At 44.2% G+C, this 23,359-nt stretch overlaps 1 protein-coding gene across 1 annotated transcript in view; it reads left to right on the top strand.

Annotated features, from left to right (window-relative positions):
- Positions 1-344: 344 nt before the first annotated feature.
- The window catches only part of CNKSR2 (connector enhancer of kinase suppressor of Ras 2), a gene marked incomplete at its 5' end in the record, with an annotated part of 227,995 nt that continues 204,980 nt past the window's right edge, over positions 345-23,359 (top strand). The window contains 2 exons of the mRNA XM_015429085.1: positions 345-508; positions 19,025-19,227. Of these exons, the coding sequence (XP_015284571.1) occupies positions 345-508; positions 19,025-19,227 (367 nt within the window). The remainder of the gene's footprint in view (positions 509-19,024; positions 19,228-23,359) is intronic.

The following is a 23,359-nucleotide window of genomic DNA, read 5'->3' on the forward strand; positions in this document are numbered from 1 at the left end:
CAAGCCTGAGCAAGCAGCCCTATTTTCAAACCAAGTTCAGCATTGTGAGGGTGTAAAAAGGCAATAGCTTTGTCTCTGGCCTAAGTCCTGTCATAGAATTATAGAGTTGGAAGGGGCCATACAGACCATCTAGTTCAACCCCATCCTGTCCAATGCAGAACCAGCCTAAAGCATCTCTGACAAATATTCATCCAGCCTCCTGTCCTGTGTTCTGTGCCTCTTGCCCCCTACCCTTTATTCAGTGCTTGAAAATTTTGTTTTGGTAATTCCGTATGTGATAGAAATCACAACTTTTTGCTAAATGCAGATCAGTAACATTTGCTTCTTTTTGTGTTTTCGTTTAGGGCTTGATGACTGCCTGCAGCAGTATATCAAAAATTTTGAAAGAGAGAAGATTGGTGGGGACCAATTACTACGTATCACTCACCAGGAACTGGAGGATCTGGGAGTTACTCGAATTGGGCATCAAGAACTTATCTTAGAAGCAGTTGATTTGCTCTGTGCTTTGGTAAGCTCCTATGGGATAGATGGGAAGAAGCAGATGGGATGTTCTGAAATGATAAAACTTGGGAACTGCATAATCATATGAAATGTAGCTGGTAAAATGCATTGCAATATGAGCATCAGCACTAGAAAGGTAAGTATTTTTAACCATAATACATATACCTTTGTTTTGTATTTTCCCAAACAGAAATAGTTATTCCCAAACTGAAAATGACTGTTTTGCAGATGTATCTTTTCTCAAGCTAGGAATGACAATTTGCTTCTATGGCACCCCCTCCTCTTCCCCCCATCCCCTCAGAGGCATGATTTTCTCTCTGTTTTTCTTTCCCTTTTGTGACTGAGCCACCCTAGTTGTCTGTTTTCTTCTTTCCTGAAGAATTCTGGCTGTCCCACCCAGTCACAGTATGATATTTTGGCTTTTGGCCCCGCCCAGGAACCTGAGGGAAGGATCACAAGCTCACTTTAACTTATACAACTTAAATGGCACTCGAGAAGTTTTTATATTTCAAATTAAAAGTGGAAAGTGGATTGAAAGTGGATTATTTAGTGTGTGTGACCACAGCCATAGAGGGGAAAGGTCAGGTGAAATTAGGGGTAAAATTTCTGAGGTAAAATCAGTATATGCATAGACTTTAGTTCTTATGTTTCAGGCTAATGAGAGTTTCTTAAGCTATTCACAGTTACTTATATCTTATATGTTGAGAGGCTTTTGTTCCAGTGCTTACCCAAACACTCTAGTACACTTTCTTTGAGTATTCTCTGACCCTTTTGGTTTCCAGAAGGCTGGTACACTCTTGCCAGTAACCAGACCCCTTCTCTTGAAACACCAGTACTCATCTTGAGTGTTTTAACTGACTCTTAAGGTTTCTAAAGGCAGTTTCTAACCACACCGGACCAGGGATCTCTGCACTCTTCATAGTAAACTCCCTGTTTGACTGGGTAGGGAATTTCTCTCTCTCCCTCTCTCTCCCTCTCTCCCTCTCTCCCTCTCTCCCTCTCTCCCTCTCTCTCTCTCTGATCTGTTCCCTTTCCTTGGCCCAAATGGGAGTCTTTGCCTACTTCCCAGACTTCCTTGCCAACTTTCCCCCTGTTCTCTGTGTTAAACTGCTCTCAGCTAAGGCTGAAATGAGACTGAATTCTCATCAGCATCCAGTTCAGAATTCTTTCTCTGTCCAGCTGATGCTAACCAATTAGATTCCTTGGAGCAGCCTGGCACTCAAGGCTCTCTGGCTCTGTGAGGAATTAACCCTTCACAGTCCTTCACTTGTTTGTACAGCACTTCTAAGCTTTTAAAAAGTGCAGTCTGTCACAGCTTCATAGATATTTTTATGACCATTAACTTTTGTAAACAAAATGATTTCTCAAATAAATTAACAGGGAACACTGACTAGATATCCCCTTTGAACTTTCAGTCTGATTCTAGCCATCTGCTTTTACATATGGTTAATGCTTTTTAATATATTAAAACAAAATTTTGTGAGATGGCTGCGTAAGGTGGTGACGTAACTAAAGTGATCTTGAAATCAATCTCATAAAATATTTCATTATTTGCAAATACCCATTCCTTTTTTTGCTGTCGTCACAGCTGACTTATGGCGACCCCTGGTGGGGTTTTCAAGGCAAGAGGTGTTTAGAGATGGTTTGCCATTGCCTGCCTCCATGTCAAGACCCTTGGACCCATGTCAGGATATGCCTTGGAGATCTCCTATCCAAATACCAGCCAGGACCAACCCTGCTTAGCTTCTGAGATCTGATGAGATCAGGTTAGCTTGGGTTATCCAGGCATTCTTAGTTTTCTAAAATTGCATACTTATTGGGGAGGCTAGTTGAGCACCATGGGAATTAGGCTGTGGCTTCCAGAAGACTCAGTGTTAGCTTTGATGACACTTAAACTCTGTTTGAAGCCACTGGGAGGGATAATGCAGAAATTTGAAGTTGGATGTTATCATTACTATATTGGCACCCAGTTCTAGATTTTATTCTGTGAGCATTCAATAATTGTCTAGATCCCAAACAGGTGCTCAGGTGCCATGATTAAATAGTTAATATAAACAAAAATTGAATTCAGGCATGAAAGATATGATGGTAGTGTATATTCCTGTTTTCCATATAAACAGGTGGCAGTAATGTTTGGGAGTGCCTTACACCATTTTTTTACAGTAACAGGGAACCTTGAGGCCATTGTCAACTAGAATTTTCTCCAGGTGACCAGCTGATGACTCAGAGTCCAATTTGTAGCACATTCTTCAGCAGCATGATTCTGACCCAGTTAACATGGCCAGTTGATCACTGATTGAATTCTTGCCAATTACTAAACCATGTCAGTGCTTAAGCACAAGAAACCTCCATATGTTCCTTCTGCAAAGAGCTTTGTCGTGAACTCTAATGAGGTGTTCGCAATTTCAAAAGCTGCAGCAAAAAACCTGCAGTTGCTTTAGGAGGAGGTAGATTTTCTTCAGATTGTTTCAGGGCAGTGTTGCTTATAGTTACTCTGGTCTGAGATAGTCTATTGCATCACATGATTTTTTTTTACTGAGACCTGAAGTTCTAAGAAATGCAGCTCAAATTAAAGGGATGTGGGACACGAGTGGACATATGGAAGTTCACATGCAAATCCCTTTATAGTTGTTCTGTGTTAATATTATTTATAAAATTAACACAAATATTATTAAAAATAGGTGCCAGTATAGGCAAAATAATTTTTGCTTAGTTTTGGTTAGGGTCAGTGAAGGTGAAGTAATAATTAATGGTGCTGATTTGATATGCTCTTTTGTGCTTCTTTGAAGTTATATCAAACCCAAGTATTTTTCCTTTTTGGGTTTTATAATTTTTTAAAACTCTGGTCTTTTAAATCCTATATTTTTAACTTCTGTGGTTAAAAATTCACATGAGAGGCTAGTTAACTTTTGGTAACTTTTGTGAATTTATTTGCACAGCTGATTTATATTTATTCTGCTGCTAATTATAAGATGGGTTATCATGCTCATATATATATATGAGCAGGTATATAAGCAAGTAAGTTAATAAATATTTTCGAGAGCTCATAATTTTGGAAGACTCATTTTATTTATTGATTGGTTGGTGTACCGACCGCCTAACACCCCGGCCAGTAGCCTGCCATCCCTGCTGGAGGCCGTATCGGGCTGGGCGTTGGAGCACCCTAGACTGGTAGTCTTGGGTGATTTCAACGTCCATGCCAATGACGCGGCCTCCAGTCAGGCTACGGACCTAGTGTCATCCATGGCGGCACTGGGACTCTCTCAATCGGTATCGGCCCCCACACATCGGGCCGGTCACACGCTCGATTTGATCTTCACGGCGGCCCGTCTGAATGTTCCATCCCGACCCCGTTTAGGCGGCGAGCAGATTTTAGCTCACCCGCGGAGCCTAATGGACCCTATGAGGTTCCAGATGGCCCTGCAGGATCCGAGGCCACCTGGCGGCTCGTTGGATGAGCTTGTGGAGGACTGGCATGGCCGGCTCTCCACAGCCATCAACAAGATCCACACTCGCTCTAGGCGGGCACCCTGGTATACCCAGGAGTGGCGGCAGCTGAAGCGAGAACTGAGACGGCTAGAGAGATAGTGGCACCGTGTTCGCAATGAGGTGTCAAGGGCATCTTATAGGACATTTATGAGCGCCTATGAGATGGCAGTCAAGGCCGCAAAGAGAGATTTCTATGCAACCATGATTGCATCTGCGAGCTCACACCCGGCCCAATTATTTAGTACGATTTGGTCTTTAACAGCTCTGCCACAGGGCAGGCAAAACATTAGGGAATTGGATATTGGCTGTGAGGCATTGCGAGCTATTTTGCAGATAAAGTCTTGGCACTCCACCGTGACCTCCCCGCTACAGTTGAAACAGTGAGTGAACTCGAGGCCTCTTGCATGTCCTCGGTTCCAGGCTTGGAGTGTTTTAGCCTAATCAACCTGGAGGAAGTTGACAGACTGCTCGTATCTGGACGTCCAACCACATGCAGCCTTGATCCATGCCCCTCCTGGCTCATTAAAGTGGGCCACGAGGGGTTTTGAGGTGCCCTAAGGGAGATTATCAACAAGTCCCTCTCAGAGGGACGGTTCCCAGGGGCACTCAAGGAAGCGATGGTCCGCTCTCTCTTGAAAAAACCATCTCTGGACCTGGCCGAATTGGCCAACTATAGGCCGGTGTCCAATTTGCCCTATTTGGGCAAACTTATTTAGAGGGTGGTGGCGTTACAACTACAGAGCTTTCTGGATGATGCTTCTATTCTAGATCCTTTCTAGTCCGGTTACCACCCAGGTCATGGGACGGAGACAGTGCTGGTCGCTCTTACTGATGACCTCCGAAGGCATCTGGATTGAGATGGTGTGGCAGCACTGTTGTTGTTAGATCTGTCAGCCGCGTTCGATACGGTCAACCACCAGTTGCTGGCCCACTGCCTCGCCAACATGGGGATTCAGGGGCTCACCCTGCAATGGTTTGCCTCTTTTCTCCAAGGTCGGGGACAAAGGGTGGCGATAGGGGATCAGCAGTCCCGGAGACATCCTCTTGAATGTGGGGTGCCTCAGGGGGCAGTGCTGTCCCCGATGTTGTTTAATATCTATATGCGCCTCTTTGCCCAGATTGCCTGGAGATATGGGCTTGGATGCCATCAATGTGCAAATGACACCCAGCTCTATCTGATGTTGGACGGTCAGTCAGACTCCAACCCAGATGATCTTCACTGGACATTGCAAGCTGTGGCTTGTTGGCTCAGACTGAGTCGGCTGAAACTAAACTTGGCGAAGACAGAGGTCCTGGGCCTGAGTCGGGTCGGTTCGAGGTTGGGGCTTCCTCTCCCAACCTTCGATGGGGCACCTCTTGTGCCAGCATCTGAGGTTAGGAGTTTGGGAGTTCTCCTGGACTCCTCTTTAACGATGGAGGCCCAGGTGGCAGCCACTGCCAAGTCGGCCTTTTACCATTTCCGGCTGGCGCGGCAGTTGGTTCCCTTCCTTGAATGCGATGACCTGGCCACAGTGATCCATGCAACGGTTACCTCGAGGTTAGACTGCTGTAACGCTCTCTACATGGGGCTGCCTTTGTCACAAATCCGTAAGCTGTAGCTAGTGCAGAATGCTGCAGCCAGGCTGTTCATGGGTCTCTCTAGGCGGGAGCACATCCAGCCTGTGCTGAAAGCACTGCACTGGCTGCCAATAGCGTACTGGATTCGCTTCAAAGTGTTGGTTCTTACCTTTAAAGCCCTATATGGCCAGGGTCCAACATACCTAAGGGACCGCCTTTCCCCATATGTTCCCCCAAGGGTACTATGGTCGGGGACTCCAGGCCCCAAAGATGCCAGATTTGCAGCAACTAGGGCCAGGGCCTTTTCGGTGGCAGCTCCTACCTGGTGGAACGAGCTCCCGGAGGAGATCTGGGTCTTGTGGGACCTTGTGCAGTTCCACAGGGCCTGTAAGACGGAGCTCTTCCGCCAGGCTTTCATGTAGGAGCCGCCACCACTGCACCAATACCAACAACAACTAGGCTGGGTAACATCGGGGAGTGAGATGGCCCTGTCACAATGAACGATAGTGCTGCCTGGAACTGATAGCACCGATCTGGGACCATCACCATCAGGATGCCATCTTGTTACTGAAGACCTTTTTTTTTTTGAGACATCTAGAGCACCTTGTATTGTTATAAATGACTATAAATGATTGTTTTATCTTGTTTTTAACTGTTTTAACCATTGGCATATGTGCCCAGTTTGTGAACCCCCCTGAGTCCGCTTGCAGGGAGGGTGGGCTATAAATCTTATAATAAATAAATAATTAAAATAAATGTCATCGCACTGATGATGGTGCATGCAGTGATGTCGCCCTTCCCTTCCCACTTTTGAAAGGCTCCCTCCCACCTCCCATCGGCCAGGTAAGTAGACCTGGCAACCCTATTTACCAGTGCTATACCTGATGTAAAGGGTTTGATCATTTTTGGAGGAGAGAGGTATTGTCATGCATTTGTAATCTTAATGACTGACTGCTGTGCTATTCTTAAGTGGGGCTGCCATTGAAAAATAACTCAGATGCTGTAGTTGGACCCAAATAAGCAACAGCACTATGCCCTGAAGAATGTGGGGAGCCATTTTTGTGGCAAGTGCAGTAGTTGTCTCTGTTCTTTCAAGCCCATTTCAAGAAGCTGGTGCTTACTTTTAAAGTTCCTTAAAATCATAGGACTAGTATATCATAGAGAGAGAGCCTCTCCTGTTATAGTTAATGGTCTTCTGATAGGACTCTGCTTTGTTTAATCTGTTCTTATGAAATAGTTATTAGGTACCAAGGCCTTCACTGCCATTGCACCATGGCTTTTGAATGACTGTTATATGGAAGTCTGGAATACCTTCTCTCTTATGGCTTTTCTAAAGGGTCCAAGACCTGGCTTTCTCAGGTGGCTGGAGGGTGACTTGGTGTGCTTTAAATCACTACTTTTTGGTTGTTGAAATTCCTAAACTGGTTGTGTGTGTTGCAGTGTTCATATGGCATTCACTATAGTTTTCCATTATTATGTAAGCTGGCTCAGATCTGAGAAAGGCAATACATAAATATTGTAACATTGAAACACTGCGGCTTTCATTTCATGTTATGAAACTTAAACATAAGAAGATAAATGATATGCAGCTAATTTCCCAAAAACTTTGGGAACAGTACACAAATCCCAGTGAAATCTCAAACAATGTAATGATTCTAAGTGGTGGGCTTGTGTTTCCTTGTGGTGCACAAGATTATAAAACCACTAGCAATTTGTGCTGAGCAAAGCAGCACAAAAGGATAAATAGATTTTATTTCCATGGGATAGATTAAAAGAAACAGCAGTGAAAGGAAAATAGCTGCTAGTGTTCTGCAAATGCTGGCACAAGAGTTTAAACAGTGTTATAGCAGGCCAGTGATTCTGCTTTTTGTAAAATAGCTTACCCAATCTTTTGCTGAGTATCATGAACAAAAGATATGTCTGCATATGAAAGAACACCTTTGTATCCAGTACCTTGTCAATTGATAGAATTAATTGTGTAAAGGCAAAATCTCATGTTGTGGGTTAAAAAACCTACAAGAGATAAACTGTGGAACTGACCTTGATTAAATTTTCAGGGTAGTATAATACATGGTATAGCTGTATTAACATCTCCCATATTCTATTCTTTCTTTCCTTTCAGGTCCCCCCATTCCCTCCTCTGTTCCCAGGCTTTTCCCCACAGACCCTAGTTCGTTTTATCTCTCTCTCTCTTTCTCCCCTCTCCCTCCCCCCTTTTTACCAGGCTCCCTTCCCTGTCTCTCTTCCAGGTTTTCTGCCTCCACCATTTACCATGCTCTCTTTCTTCCTAGCTTTCTCTGTACTTTACAGCACTCACCACACTGTGTTCTTCCTCCTCCTTCTGCCAGATTTGCCTAGATGGAGGGTCTAGTGCCTTGGTTGCTAGGCAACGCTACAGTCGTTTCACATGATCTCAGGTGGCATTTTTTGGGAGAAAATTTCAACTTCCATCATTTTTTGTGTGTTTTTCTGAAAGCCTGGGTAGTCAGGTCTGTAAAAAATTCCCAATGTCTGTATGTGCCCCCATTATTTTATTGTATTGATCTGGGTACTTGGCTACATTCATATTTAGGTATATTGATTATAACTTGAATACTACATGGACAAACTATCTTAGGTCTAGTGAAAATATCCTGCCATACCAAGGAAGTCTGTTCAGAATCCTGATCAGGTCTAAATAGGGATTATTCCCAGGAAAGTGTCTTTAGGATTGTCCTGTAAATCTTGGGTTGTTTATTCACAGCTGATATTGTCCTGGAATAACCCATATCACCCCTGTCACCCAAACTGGACCCAGAGAAGTGGAAATTAGCTTTAAAAAGGGTTCCAGAAAGGAATAACATGAGACCCTGTAGCCTCTGTATGTCTGGATGAATCTTGAGAATACACCAAAATAAATTTTGAAGAGTGTGAGAGTCACTGTAAACACAAACAAATAACTTTATTGTATACAAAATAAAATATAAAGAATAAAAATGTAAAGAACCTACACTAGGAAGCTGATAACTAGTTCCCTAAGCAATAGCATGAGTGCACACACACGCACAGACCAACCAACAAGAGGGCACATTTATTAAAGGTAGAAGGGAGGAAGTTTTAGGGAAGGGACATGCAACCTTGGATCCTGGGCTTGAGCTCTGGAGAGGTCCAGGGGAACATGCATCTGAGGTCCAAGGAGCAGAGCATCAAGAAGAAAAAAAGAAGCCTGCAAAGCAGTTGCAGGGGTGTTCAGGTAGTGGGAGAACCTGGCACATACCATTCACTGACCCGGGATGGTCTTTTTATGGGGACGGGTCCTGTAGCTAGACATGGAAACCCACTTTCCCAGGAAGAAGAAGAGGAGGGGGAGGAGGAGGGATTTATACCCCGTCCGTCACTACCCAAAGGAGTCTCAGAGCGACTTACAATCTCCCTTCCCCTCCCCACAACAGACAGCCTGTGAAGTAGCTGGTGCTGAGAGAGCTCTTTTGAGAACTGCTCCTGAGAGAACAGCTCTAAACAACCTGTAACTGACCCAGGGTCAAACCAGCAGCTGCATGTGGAGGAGTGGGGACTCAAACCCAGCTCTCCCAGATTAGAGTCTGCGCTCCTAACCACTACACCAAACATGATTAATCCAAGGTATGAAGTTTGAATTTGGCTGGTCAGTTTGAAGGTGACTGCTGTCAAAATTTGGCAGGAAGATTAGTAGGGAAATACCTGATATTCCAAGGTGGACTGATCATTGAACAGTTGTAGAATATTGACAAAGGACCTGACGGGAGTGATGGTTTTAAATGTCCTCTTGATGGCCCATCCTGGGTGAATTAGTGATACTTAAGCGTTGCCCAACTGTCCATAGCTGGAAATGGTTCACACTGACTTGAAGAAGTATTCCTTGGAGCAAGGGATATGCTTGTATTAGGCATGCCTTGGAACTGGGCAGACATCTCCGGGGTGTGTCAGGATATCGGGTGGTAGTCTTAGCGTTGAAAGGTTTTTTTTGTTTTGTTCTGTTCTTGAGAACAATATGCCACTGAGCTGAGGGAGATTGCATTTAATCAGTTTCTAATTCCAACACTTCCTTCCTCTTCTTTTCTGGGATTTTCCAGTGTCATGGCTGTACCCAGGTGCCTTTATGAGACTCTCCAGTTTTCAGATCCCCATGGCACAGGGGGTGCCTAGTAAAACAACTAAGTCCAAAATAAGAGGGAAGCCCCACTAACCAAGGGATTCTTGGTCAGAGGAGGGGGTGTGGTCCTCATACCCCAATTCATTGATGACTGCAGCTCAGCATATCATCTGCTTCTGTTGATAGTTTAAGGTTATTTATTAATTTAATTGGATTTCTATCCCCCACCCTCCCCATGAATGGGGTTTTGGTAAGTGACACAAAAACTTCTTCTGTAGTGTTTGGTCTTCTAATGAGTTATTATGCTAATAGCCTAGTAGCTCACTAGCATAGTATATGCTAATGAGCTCCTGCAGCTCTTTTTCTATGAAAAGACCCCTGGCTAAGGGAATAAACCTCAGGCTCACATACTCCCTCTTTTTACTCCCATTCATTCCTCCCCTCATATGCTGCAATTCTTTCCTTCCATTTTGGTTTGAAAGTAAACAGTAGTTGCTTCCAGGTCGAGTTCAGTTAATTCACAATGAAAATAGTGCGTGTTCTGAAATTGAGCCGTTCATTGTCACTGCTGAAGGAATGAAGTCTCTAATTTTAAACGTATATGTTTAGTTTACTGTTTATAAAGTCATATATATTTAATTTGTATATATAAAAAGTTCAGCTACATCAACTGCTTGCATTTTGACATTACTGAAACTTTTGTAATGAGCAATTATTTTAATGTCCTGTCTGGAATTTTGGTATGATCTATACATTTTTTTTGAAACAAATATAGAAGTGTGTTTTGGAATTTGCTTTAGTGCTCTGTTTGGCAAGAAGAGAGACAGACCATATGTATGTATACCTATGTAGGGGAACAGTTTAAATCTCTTATTTTTCAGCCAGGGCCAGTATATTTAGGATCTTAAACATGACAGTTTATTTCTCAGTTATGTGAAATTTTGTTCTGAGTTTAGTTTAACACCTGGGATAAGCTTTTATTAAATTTCAATAAGGCTCTACTAATTTAAAGACAATTATTGAACATGAGCTGCACACAAGAGGTATTTGGTGAATAAAATTGTTTTCACAGCGGGCAGAAACCTTGTAGAAAGTTGGCGCAAGGAATAGCTTTGGTAAAGAGGGTTTTGAACCAGGAGGGCCCAAGGTTTTCAATGGAGGCTCTGTAGCTCAGGGAAGAACATTCCAGTTCAGCCCTCAGACAGTCCCAGGTTCAAGTACTGTTGCAACTTGTGCTCCTCACAATAGGGTGGAGATATCAGAAGGAATAGCATGAGATAATCAATATTTTTTAGCCCCCCCCGGAGGGGTTTTTTATTGCATTTTTTAATATACTACAAACTACAACAAATAATGGGGAAGGGGTGACTACATCTAGGGAGAAATGAAAGAAAATCACAACTAACTAAAACCCCAAGTATAGGAGATCATAACAACAGCTTATATAAATGTTAACCTTAAATTGCTAGTATTACTTTGAACATAGTTGGCTATGCTAATTTTTTTATCTTTTTATCCAATGTTTTATCCATTTAAGAGAACCCCCAGAGCATCCCACAATAAAACTAAGGTTTAAAGGCACAGTTCAGCCTTCATTTCTTATCTTTTCTAATCCTCAGTTTATATGTGCGCTTGGGGGCAGCCGCCCCTTTATCAGAAAGAGAGTCCTCATCAGAAGACACCGAGTCCAATTCGCCATTGGATTTGCTGTCATCTTCTTCCTTCTTGACCTCGGCTGGTTTTCCCAGCTGCACTCTCAGGAACTCACGTGCTTTGGAAACAAAGTCAATCTTTTTTTTTTTAATCTTGTATTTTGAAAATGACTCCTTCTGGAATTAACCATCTGTAAACAATCCTATTTGTTTGAAGAAAAGGATTAAATCTTTATCTTTCTTTCTCTTCTGTCTTATTTCAAATGGAACATCTTTTAAAATCCTGATGTTATTGTCCCCAATTTTCAAGGGTGTTCCAGTAGTTGCTTTCAAGATAGAATCTCTCACATGTCTCTTCGAGAATCTGACATAGAATCCCTCACATGTCGCTTTGAGAATCTAGCTACTATTAACCCCAGGCAGATTATTCTTTTTGATGTACACGGAATAGGACCTATAGACCACATCCATTTGCTTGCAAGATACTCTGCTTTCAAATCTGTAACTGGGGCTAATGCTTTACTCAGGAGTTACTTTAGATTCTCACCTTTTAATTCTGGAACCCCTTGAAACCGTAGGACCAAATTTGCTTTTTCCATTTGCAGCTGTAAAAGTTGTGATTCTTCCGAGACTTGTTTCTTTTCCAGCTTTTGCACCTTTTTCTTGACTTTTTTGGCATTGGCATCCATTTCCTTCACCTTCTCAGCTGTTTGCTCCGTTATTTTTAAAGTCTCAGTCAGTTGGAGCTGCTGAGTTGCAAGATTCTGATTTAGATTTGTCAGCTGTTGTTCTGTGTTAGTCATCTGGTCCAGCAGAGGGCGCAAGGACTGTTTAATTTTATGAAAACTTGCTAAAGTCTCTGAAATATGCCCACACACTTACCCACGCTCTGGTCAGTCTCTCAAAACAAATTTCAACGCTTTTTCTTCCCCTCCCCCCTTAGTATTTCGTTGTTTAGTTCATGCGTATGGGAGGGGCCCCTCCCCCGCTCGCTTTTTTTCACTGTTCCCAGGGGTAGCTTTCTTTTTAAATTCTCATTTCACTTTAACCCGACTCACAGTTCATTGTTGGTCATACGATCTCACTCGGCACATGTTCAAAATGCTTGATCTCTGACGCTTGTCCCGGTCAGCGACTCTAAATCCATACGGACACTCAGCGGCAGGACCATCAGGGCAGAGGAGCGCCTCAATTCGCCAGCATCGTGCTGGCGAAGAGGACACCCCTCAAAAGCCCCATGGCTAGGAGCCTTTTGCCAAGGCACTGGGGGGGTAGTGACCTGTCACCTCCCTCCCTTTCTGCTGGTGCACAGATCACATCCCTGGGAGGTCCGGGAGATGTGTCCGCCAGCATGTCTCCATAAATTGGAAACTTCCTCAGATGTGTCGCCACAAACCGGAAGCCTAGATAATCAGTTTTTGAACTTCATATATTTTATGCTGTTATTGGCAAAGTCCTTTATCCTTTTTGGGAACTGTCAAGTAAATAGTAAAGTACAAGAAAGGGTACCCGCGAAACTCATGGGGGGGCGGGGGAGCTCCACGCAGAGCAGGTGGAGGAGGAAGCAGCAGCAGCAGGTAAGCTTCCTCCCATCCCGCTGATTATCCCCCACGTCTCCTCCACCCCTCTGGCTCAGGGGCGAGGCACGAGCTGCTTGCAGCCGCCAGGCCTCGCCTCCTCCCCCCGCCTCCGAAGCGATGCCCGAGCAGCTTTTAGCTGCCAGGCCTCACCGGTCTCCCCCCACCTCCGAAGCAATACTTGCGGGGGGGAGTATTCCAGCTCGCCAAGTATCCCCCTCCCTCCCCAGCAGCGGTGGCGAGGCCGGCTTGCCAAGCTTCCCCCTCCCTCCCTCCCTCCCTCCCTCCCAAGCAGAAGCAGCGCAGGGGTGGTGAGGCCGGCCGGCCCACCCAGCTTCACTCTCCCTCCCCAGCAGCGGCGGCGAGGCTAGCCGGCCAGCCCGCCAAGCCTTCCCCTTTCTCTCTTCCCAGCAGCAGCAGGAAGAACAAGCAGATGTGACTCCTCCCCTTAAGCATGTGCAGTCTGAACTGTCTCAAGTAAAAGGACTTTTGTGCCTAAAACTGAGTTATAAAATGTTCTGACTCAAAGCTCTGCACAGCCTCAGTGTCATAAAGACCACAAAGAATGAATTATGGTTTATAGAAATTTAGCCACTCTCCCAATTATTATAAAAACCAGAACATACAAACTTATATGTCCTAACTTTATTTATTTATTTATTTCATTAGATTTTTACCCCGCCTTCCCAGCAAAGCCGGCTTTGTCCAACTCTTGAAATCTTTCTCTGAAGTGGAATGTCATTACACAGTGAAATGTTCATTTCTTGGTTTTTCTGTGTGCTGTTTTAATGTTCCAATTCATATTTATTTTCCTATGCAGAAATTGTCTGTTTAGGTCCTGTGCAAACTGTGAAAAAGCAGTATTGGTGTAATGTCTTGCACTATGTAGAATGGAAGGCAGAAAAAGGAATTTTTGATAGGATTCTTGATCATATTTGGTCTTCGTCGCTCAAGTAAAATTTTTTGTTGCTATTTATACACTTTTCCTCTTGGCTCAACATATTGTCATGATTTTAACTATTGTAGCTTTAAGTAAAATAAATGTGGTTGGATGCGTGACAGATTTTGAACTCACTACACAGCTATATAGCTTAATTACTAAAGCTAGTTTACTGTTTTAAAGCATAGTTGTCCTGATACAGAGATACAGCATCCTGTGACATCAGAAGTGAATGTCTGACATGTATTGTGGCATGAACAGATAACTTGTGCACACTTTTAGTATTTGTAGTACCTTAACTGTGAGGAGAAATGCATCGTCTCCTGGAGGGTTGGCAAGCAGCAGAAGCCTTTCCTGTGCATTTCAACCATTCCCCCCCCCCCTCTGAGCTAAGAACAATCTGGAGGAGGGAGGAAATTAGTCCATGGCCTTCCAGATGCATCTCTTAAGAAATTTTAAACGATCTCGCTAGAGACAGTGGGATGGGCTAGTGCACCCCCCCTCCAAGCAGGGAGTAGAGGTGGCGGTGTTAATTGCTAGACTGGTAACAGGAAGGGACTTTCTGGAGACAACAAGAAAAGATGCCTTGATATGGGCTGACAAGGGTCAAGGGGAAGGAGGAACAGAGAGGATAAATTATTCGGACAACAGGGAATAACTCTTTTTTCCTTGGGATACTGACTGGGACAGACCTTTTGTCTGAGGTTGGGAGCAAGCAACCATTGTGGACCATGTGGTTGGCCTAAAGAGCTGGAAGCCAGCTTTAAGATAATGACAGAACTTTAGAGACTTAGAACACCTAAGACAAAGATCCTGTCCTGTATTTTACCATCAGATAGGGTACACATAGTTGAGAGGGACAGAGGATTTATGTTTTACCAATTTCTTTTGTTCTTCCTTGCTTCACTCTGGCGTTGTGTTTAAAGTATGCTTGTAGACATTTTCTTTTTAATAAATACTTTAAACTTTTGATTCTGGAAGTGATTCTCTGTACCACATAGACCCACACTGCTTTGAACACACTATTTTAAAAAGGAGCCCTGGGAGGGGGGAAGGCAAGCAGTTGGCAACTGGCTATTCCCCCAGGGGCACACAAAGCAGTAAACTGTCCCTGTGGTAGCCAGGCACTGGCTTGCCTCCAAACAGCCCATTGTCTTTCCTTCCTTTCAAAGTGGTACCTATGCTCTTGGAAGAATTTGGACATGATTTCAGTTACCTCAGCGACCTCATCAAATACTAAAGCATTGGCTTTGGTAGAGAGGTCAGTTTCCTTTTTTGCTATGACCCTGTGACAGAACTCAAGGGTGGACGTTTGATGAGACTGCTCAGGCATATGAAATAGAATCCAAATTCTCTTTAGAGATTGGCCCCCATTTTGGTTGCCTGAGCAACTTCATTGTTCTGTGATGTGTATCATACATATGCTCAGAAATGATTCCTTTTTGGGGGTTGTTTTTGCCCAAAAGGTGGTCAGGCAAGTCAGAAAACATTTTCCTTCAATTCTGGGGGTCCCAATAATGTACAGAACCTCCTCTTTCCTTCCATTGCTGGCCCTTATGTGCAGCTTTATTATCCACATAGGGGCCAGGACTTCAGTAAGATATAAGAACATAAGAACATAAGAGACGCCAATGTTGGATCAGGCCAAAGGCCCATCCAGTCCAACACTCTGTGTCACACAGTGGCCAGAAATACCAGTGCCATCAGGAGGTCCAGCAGTGGGGCCAGGACATTAGAAGCCCTCCCACTGTTGACCCCCCCCAAGCACCAAGAAGACAGCGCATCACTTGCCCCAGAGCCCCTATCTATACCTTGTGGCTAATAGCCACTGATGGACCTCTGCTCCATATGCTTATCTAATTCCCTTTTGAAGCCGTCCATGCTTGTAGCACCCACCACTTCCTGTGGCAGTGAATTCCATGTGTTAATCACTCTTTGGGTGAAGAAGTACTTCCTTTTATCCGTTCTAACCCGACCGCTCTGCAGTTTCATGGAGTGCCCACGAGTTCTTGTATTGTGAGAAAGGGAGAAAAGTACCTCTTTCTTTACCTGCTCTTTCCCATGCATAATCTTATAAACCTCAATCATGTCACCCCTCAGTCGTCTTTTCTCCAAGCTAAAGAGCCCTAAGCGCTTTAACCTTTCCTCATAGGGAAAGTGTTCCAACCCTTTTATCATTCGAGTTGCCCTTTTCTGCACTTTTTCCAAAGCTATAATATCCTTTTTAAGGTGTGGTGCCCAGAACTGCACACAGTATTCCAAATGAGGTCTCACCATTGATTTATATAGGGGCATTATTATATTGGCTGATCTGTTTTCAATACCCTTCCTAATAATCCCCAGCATAGCATTGGCCTTCTTTATTGCAGTCACACACTGTCTCGACATTTTCAGTGAGTTATCTACTACAACTCCAAGATCTCTCTCTTGCTCAGTCTCTGCCAGTTCAGACCCCATCAATGTGTATTTATATTTAGGATTTTTGGCTCCAATGTGCATCACCTTGCACTTGGCCACATTGAACCCCATTTGCCATGTTGACGCCCACTTGCCCATCCTTGACAGATCCCTTTGGAGTGCCTCGCAATCCTCACTGGTTTTCACCACCCTGAACAACTTTGTATCATCCGCAAATTTAGCCACTTCACTGCTTACTCCCATCTCCAAATCATTTATGAACAAGTTAAAAAGCAGTGGACCAAGTACTGATCCCTGCGGTACCCCACTGCTTACCACCCTCCACTGAGAAAATTGCCCACCTACACTCACTCTCTGTTTTCTATGAACTAGCCAGTTTTTGATCCATAAAAGGACTTGTCCTTCTATCCCTGATGATGATGTTACAATTCAGGTGGTAATAGCACCTCTCCATAGCATTGGCCCTACAGGAGATTTACAGTCAATTAATTGCGCAGCACGGTTAAACATGCAAGATATGTACTGATTTATTTTAAACATGTTACGATGAGTTCGACAGTCCCACTTGCCTGCCTTTCTTATAAAATGAATTGTTTGTATATTAGGGGATGCTTATATCAAAGAGTTATGCTACAGAGCTTGGCTGTGCTCCAATCTTGATGACTGTTGCAAGCATATTTTATTTATCAGAGTGTATTTCTATCCCACTTTTTTCCCCATTGGGTACTCCAAGTGGCTTACAGATAAATGCAACCACATAATATAAACATAATTCAGACAAACAAACAACAACAGGATATACATCAAAACTCCCAATTCCTGGCCTGTTCCTGGCTCCATGGGACAGTTCATGCAGGGTCACAAACAGTATGACATGGTATAGGAAAAAGCCCTTTAGCTCATGCCTCTGGCCATACCCACGCATAAATTTCTGTAACAGGAAATGAAACAGTTTCTCAGCACATATGTTCAGGGCTGGTTCCAGTTTTTCGTAGGCCCTGGGCGAGAGACTATTGACTCCCTGTAGGAAAGAAGGATATGGTACAAATGAAGTAAATAAACAAATATCTTGAAGGAACCCTGAGAAGTAAGTTAGAAAAAGCTATAGTGACTCGATCAAGATTACACAGTGAGCCTAGATTAAGGTTGAGTGATACATTTTTAAAAACCTAGTCTTAAAAGTCCAAGACTAACACTATCATCAAGTGGTTATTACTGGTCACTTTTCCAATTCCAATATAGCGCATGCCACAGGTAAACCATTGCAAGGGCTGATAATTACTGGATAGTGTTTTGTTACAACATGGAAAAGAATGTGATTGTGTGGTGTGTTTTTTTACACTTAGAATGTAAAAATTAGATTTCATGGGCCATGAAAAAAAATTAAACAGAAGCAACAGAAATGACCTCTTTATTAAGACTAAAAGTCACAGCTAGATTGTGAATTTTATCTTAAAAATTAATTTCCTCGGGGTTTCATCACAGATCTGCAATTTAAAATTACCTCAGAATGTAGTCTCAGATATTGGTAATTCTAGAAGTACAATGTGTCAGGAAATCTCAATCTTTTTTGTGCACAAATCTTGGAGCCTTCACCAAGTAGCACCAAGCCATCTCAGCTCTGTGTCAGCTTTTCACTATCAAAGATATAGGCAGAGGTACCTAAATTCCTGGTCTGTGATTACAGGTACAGAACACTGATTTCAATCACAGGGTCCATCATTGTACCCTTGTACCTGTCATTCCAGTCCCAGAACAATTCTGCTACTCCCAGGGGCCATCACTCTCTCCTGTGTGCTGTCATTCCAGACCCATAACAAATCTGCTACTCCTGGGAGTCATCATTCCAGTCAGGGGATTGTCATTCCAGTATGAGAGCTCTTCTGCTACTCCCAGGGGCCATCATTCCTGTCCCAGAACACTCATGCTACTCCCATGTGCCTTTGTTCCTGACCCAGAACATATCCGCTACTCCTGGAGGCTGTCATTCCAGTCCCAGAACACAAATGCTACTCCCAGGTGCTGTCATTCCACTCTGGGGGCTCAGAACAATCATGCTACCCCCAGGGATCATCATTCCACTCTGTGGGGCATCATTTCATTCCCAGAGCTGTCTATCTGAGCCCAGGAACCTTAATCCAAAACCCATTCTCCATTTTCATTGCAATTTTTGTGTGCTGTAATGTATTGCAATGAAGTCCATGCAAGTCAATTGGCATTCTTGGCTCCCACTATATCCAATGAGCCTTCTAGCCTCTCCCATTGTTCCCAACGGACAATCCTGTCCGTTGTTTTAGTACATCCACCAAATCCTCCCAAGTGCACAGGAACAAATACTGTGTGCACACAGCAGACTATGAGGGGAAACCCATGTAACTCACTACACACTCTGAAGGATCCAGATTCATTCATGGCTGTTCAGGTGGGTGCTGGGCTGGTGCCTGAGGAGCTAGATGACTCCCAAACTTGCCTGCCCATTTCCCGGCCTATCTATCAGTTGCCCAGACTTTGGGTGAGTCCAATCAGCTGCCAGCCCCTTCTCACTTCCAAAGCAGCTTGGTGAGGCAGCAGTGCCATTCATATTTGTATATAAATCTTAATAAAATATCATAGAAATTTGCTTTGGCCTCTGTGTAGATATATTTTGGAAATAAAACTTATTCTTTGAAAGGTAGTGTATTCCTACATTCATTGCCAGGGATTGTTAATTGTAAAGCATACCCTTTTTTTGTACTTTGTATCAAAGAGAGCTTTTTTTCTTCTTTTTTCTTATGTACAGAACTACGGACTGGAAACCGAAAACCTAAAAACACTTTCTCACAAGCTAAATGCATCTGCCAAAAATCTTCAGAACTTTATCACAGGCAGGAGGAGGAGTGGTCATTATGATGGTAGGACCAGCAGAAAATTACCAAATGACTTCCTTACTTCAGTGGTGGATCTGATTGGAGCTGCAAAAAGCCTCTTAGCTTGGCTGGACAGGTAAAAATTTTCATATGTTTCATTGGGAACCAATTTAGTTATGAATATTCACACATCTGCACACATGGAAGCCTTGTTTGATACTTTTTCCATAGCTTTGAGGTTGGTTGTTATCAATATGTGGATGACATCCAGCTGTATATATCCTTATCCAAATCTCCTGGTGATGCCAAGGGCAGCCCCATGTAGAGAGCATTGCAGTAGTCCAACCTCGAGGTGACCATTGCATGGATCATTGTTGCCAGATCATTGCGTTCAAGAATAGGAACCAACTGCCTAATCAGCCGTAGGTGGTAAAAGGCCGCTTTGGCAGTGGCTGCTACCTGGGCCTCCATTGTTAAGGAGGCATCCAGGAGCACTCCCAAACTCCTGGCCTCCGGCGCTGGCACCAATGGTGCCCCATCGAAGGCTGGTAGCGGGATCCCTAACCCTGATCTGCTCCGACTCAGCTACAGGACCTCTGTCTTCATCGGATTCAATTTCAATCGACTCAGTCTAAGCCATCCAGCCACGTCCTGTAATGCCTGGTCCAGGTCTTCCAGGGTAGAGTAGGACTGACCGCCCAAAACCAGATACAGCTGGGTGTCATCCGCATATTGGTGACACCCTAGCCCGTGCCTCTGGACAATCTGGGCAAGGGGGCGCATATATATGTTAAATAACATCGGGGAAAGCACAGCCCCTTGAGGCACTCTGCAGATCAGATGACATCCAGCAGATCAGATTGTGGGAGGGGCCTGCAAAAACAGTGGGGGGGCAGGTCCAATGGGCCCCACATTAGCTACAGGCCTGCAGTGAAGGTCCTTGTGTTATAGTGGCAGCTGCTAACCTGTAGTCAATCAAATCTCCAGTGACCAATCAAAAGCCTTGTTGGGCAAAAGCTTCACCTGGCCCTGACTGCTCTTAAAGGCATTTGGTGGGTGCCAGGAGATGTGTTAGTGGGCACCATGTTGCCCATGGACATCACATTGGGGATCTCTATGTTAACCTATGCCAGCTTCATTAAATGCATGCATCCTACTGCAGAGTTTTTTGACACTTCTTTGATGGGCAATAATTGGTGGTCTGTCCACTACTGTAGGAGCTACGGTGGCTCAAGTGGTTAAGACACTGAACTGCAGGCTGTGGAAGGTTTAGCAGTTTGAGAGCTGGGTGCCGCATGACGGAGTGAGCTCCCGTCTCTAGTTCCAGCTCCTGCCAATCTAGCAGTTCGAAAGCAAGAAATTGCAAGTAGATAAATAGGTACCACTTTGGTGGGAAGGTAACAGCGTTCCGTGCGCCTTGGTGTTTAGTCATGCCGGCCACATGATCACGGAAACGTCTTCGGACAGCGCTGGCTCTTTGGCTTTGAAACGGAGATGAGCACCGCAACCCTAGAGTCGGATTCGACTGGCTTTCGAGCAAGGGAACCTTTACCTTTACCACTACTGTAAATACTTGCATTGGGCCTGTCTGAACCAACCAATTACAGACCAGTTCCAAAACTGCCTTTTTTAAAAAGCAAGGCTCTTGAAAGGGTAATGCTGGGTCACCTCCAGCAACATTTAACTTAATTAGGTGAAGATTATCTTAAATCCGTGCCTTTTTTTAAAAAAAGGCACCAGCATAGTTGTGCGGATTGCCACCAGTTCCCCCCCTCACTCTGCAGATCTCCACTAGGCTGTTCCTGTGGGTCCACTTTTTGGGGGAGTACAGAAAAAAACCCTCATATGAAATATTTTCTCTTTTTGAATGCGTGAAATGGTTTTAAAGACAAGATAGGTGTGCTCTTAAACCCAAGATGCATTTCTGTACCTAAGGATACCAAATCTTCATGAGAGGAGCATGTAACCAGTTATGAAGGTGTAGAAGGCCAGCAGGGGAGTGGGGGCTATCCAGTATTTTGCAGAGAGTGCCGCATATATGATTATCTACCCACTTGGTGGAAATCATGGGTGTATTGTCGCTCCATGGACCTCATGGCTTTCAAGGAGCAGATTTGTTCCCTTGAGGCTAGGGTTGCCGACCTGGAGAAGCTGAGGCACAGAGAGAGGTTTGGGGAAGAGACCTTCAGGGACTTAACAGAGCAGTCCCACCCCTGTGCTGACAGCTTTTCTGCTGTTACAGAAAATGGGAGTCATGAGGTTGGAGGGTATCAGTCTGAGGAGTAGGGATGTGATCACTTAGAAGCGACCTCCTTCCTTGGGCGATGGACCAATATCCTCTTGTACTGAGGAAACCCTTGGGGGAGGTGGGCTTCTGGTAGTAGGTGGATCGATCATTAGGAATATAGAGAGTGGGCTCTTTGATGGGCATTTTGACTGCATGGTGACTTGCCTGCCTGGTGTGAAGGTTGCAGACATGTGTTGTCTAGATAGGATGATAGATAGTGCCAGGGAGGAGTCAGCAGTCATGGTGCATGTTGGCACCAATGACATTGGAAAATGTAGTTGCATGGCCCTGAAGGAAAAATTTAGGTTACTAGGCAGAAAGTTAAATGCCAGGACCTCAAAGGCAGCATTCTCAGAAGTGCAGTCAGTTCCACGCACAGAGCCAGCTAGACAGGCACAGATCAGGGGTCTCAGTGTGTGGATGAGAAAATGGTGCCAGGATGAAGGGTTTAGATTTGTTAGGCCCTGGGAACCTTCTGGGACAAGCCATACCTGTACAAAAGAGACAGGCTTCACTTGAGCCAAAAGGGAACCAGACTGCTTGCAACTAATATCAAAAAGATGTCAGAGCAGCTTTTAAACTAATCCTGGAGGAAAAGCCAATAGAAGTTAGGGAAACTTTGCTTTGGGTCACGTCAGTCCAAAGGGAAGATTGTACAAACACTCAGGGTAATATTGATAGGAGTGCAATAGAACTTGGGAGTGACTGAGGGCCATGTGTGGCGAGGTGGGAGACTACTGGAGAGAGAAACACATGATAGTGTCTATATGCCAGTGCTAGAAGTCTCTGAGCCAAGATGGGGAAGCTGGAGTGTTTGGTGTTCAATGACAATTTAGATACAGTAGGTATCTCAGAAACATGGTAGAATGGAGAAAATCTATGGGATACAGTCATTCCTAGGTATAAGCTTTATAGGCAGGACAGGAGGGATGGGTTGTTGTTGGTGTTGTGTTGTATATCAAAAAGGGCATAGAATCAAACGTTATAAAACATTCCCAAAAGAAGCAATATGGGTGGAAATGCTGGGCCCTAAGTGTTGCTTAAAAGTAGGGGTGTACTTGAGGCTGATCTTGAGATGAAGAAAGAAATAAGGGAGGTGACTAAAGCAGATAATGTTATTATACTGGGAGACTTCAACATGCAGTAGAAATGAGATTCCTAGACATCATACTGTGTACTGGAACAGTTCGTTACAGAGCCAACCAGAGGAGTAGTAATCTTGGACTTGATTCTGAGCCTTGAGAGTTATGTAGAGGTTGTTAAACCAATTGGGAGCAGTGACCACAATGCTATAAATTACAGCATTCAAATGAATGGAAACGGTAACATTTGATTTCAGAAGAGGGAACTTTACAAAAATGAGGGGAATAGTAAAAAGGAAACTGAAGGGGAAACACAAGAGAGTCAGGACGCTTGGAAACTATTTAAAAACATAAGAACATAAGAGACTCCAATGTTGGATCAGGCCAAAGGCCCATCCAGTCCAACACTCTGTGTCACACAGTGGCCAGAAATACCAGGTGCCATCAGGAGGTCCACCAGTGGGGCCAGGACATTAGAAGCCCTCCCACTGCTGACACCTCCCCTCAAGCACCAAGAAGACAGAGCATCACTTGCCCCAGAGCCCCTATCTATACCTTGTGGCTAATAGCCACTGATGGACCTCTGCTCCATATGCTTTAATTCCCTTTTGAAGCCGTCCATGCTTGTAGCCGCTGCCACTTCCTGTGGCAGTGAATTCCACGTGTTAATCACTCTTTGGGTGAAGAAGTACTTCCTTTTATCTGTTCTAACCCGACCGCTCAGCAATTTCATTGAGTGTCCATGAGTTCTTATATTGTGAGAAAGGGAGAAAAGAACCTTTTTCCCTACCTGCTCTTTCCCATGCATAATCTTATAAACCTCGATCATGTCACCCCTCAGTCGTCGTTTCTCCAAGCTAAAGAGCCCTAAGCGCCTTAACCTTTCCTCATAGGGAAAG

The sequence above is a fragment of the Gekko japonicus genome, unplaced genomic scaffold (genome assembly GCF_001447785.1).
Source record: "Gekko japonicus isolate JY-2015 unplaced genomic scaffold, Gekko_japonicus_V1.1 scaffold1825, whole genome shotgun sequence".
NCBI lineage: Eukaryota > Metazoa > Chordata > Lepidosauria > Squamata > Gekkonidae > Gekko > Gekko japonicus.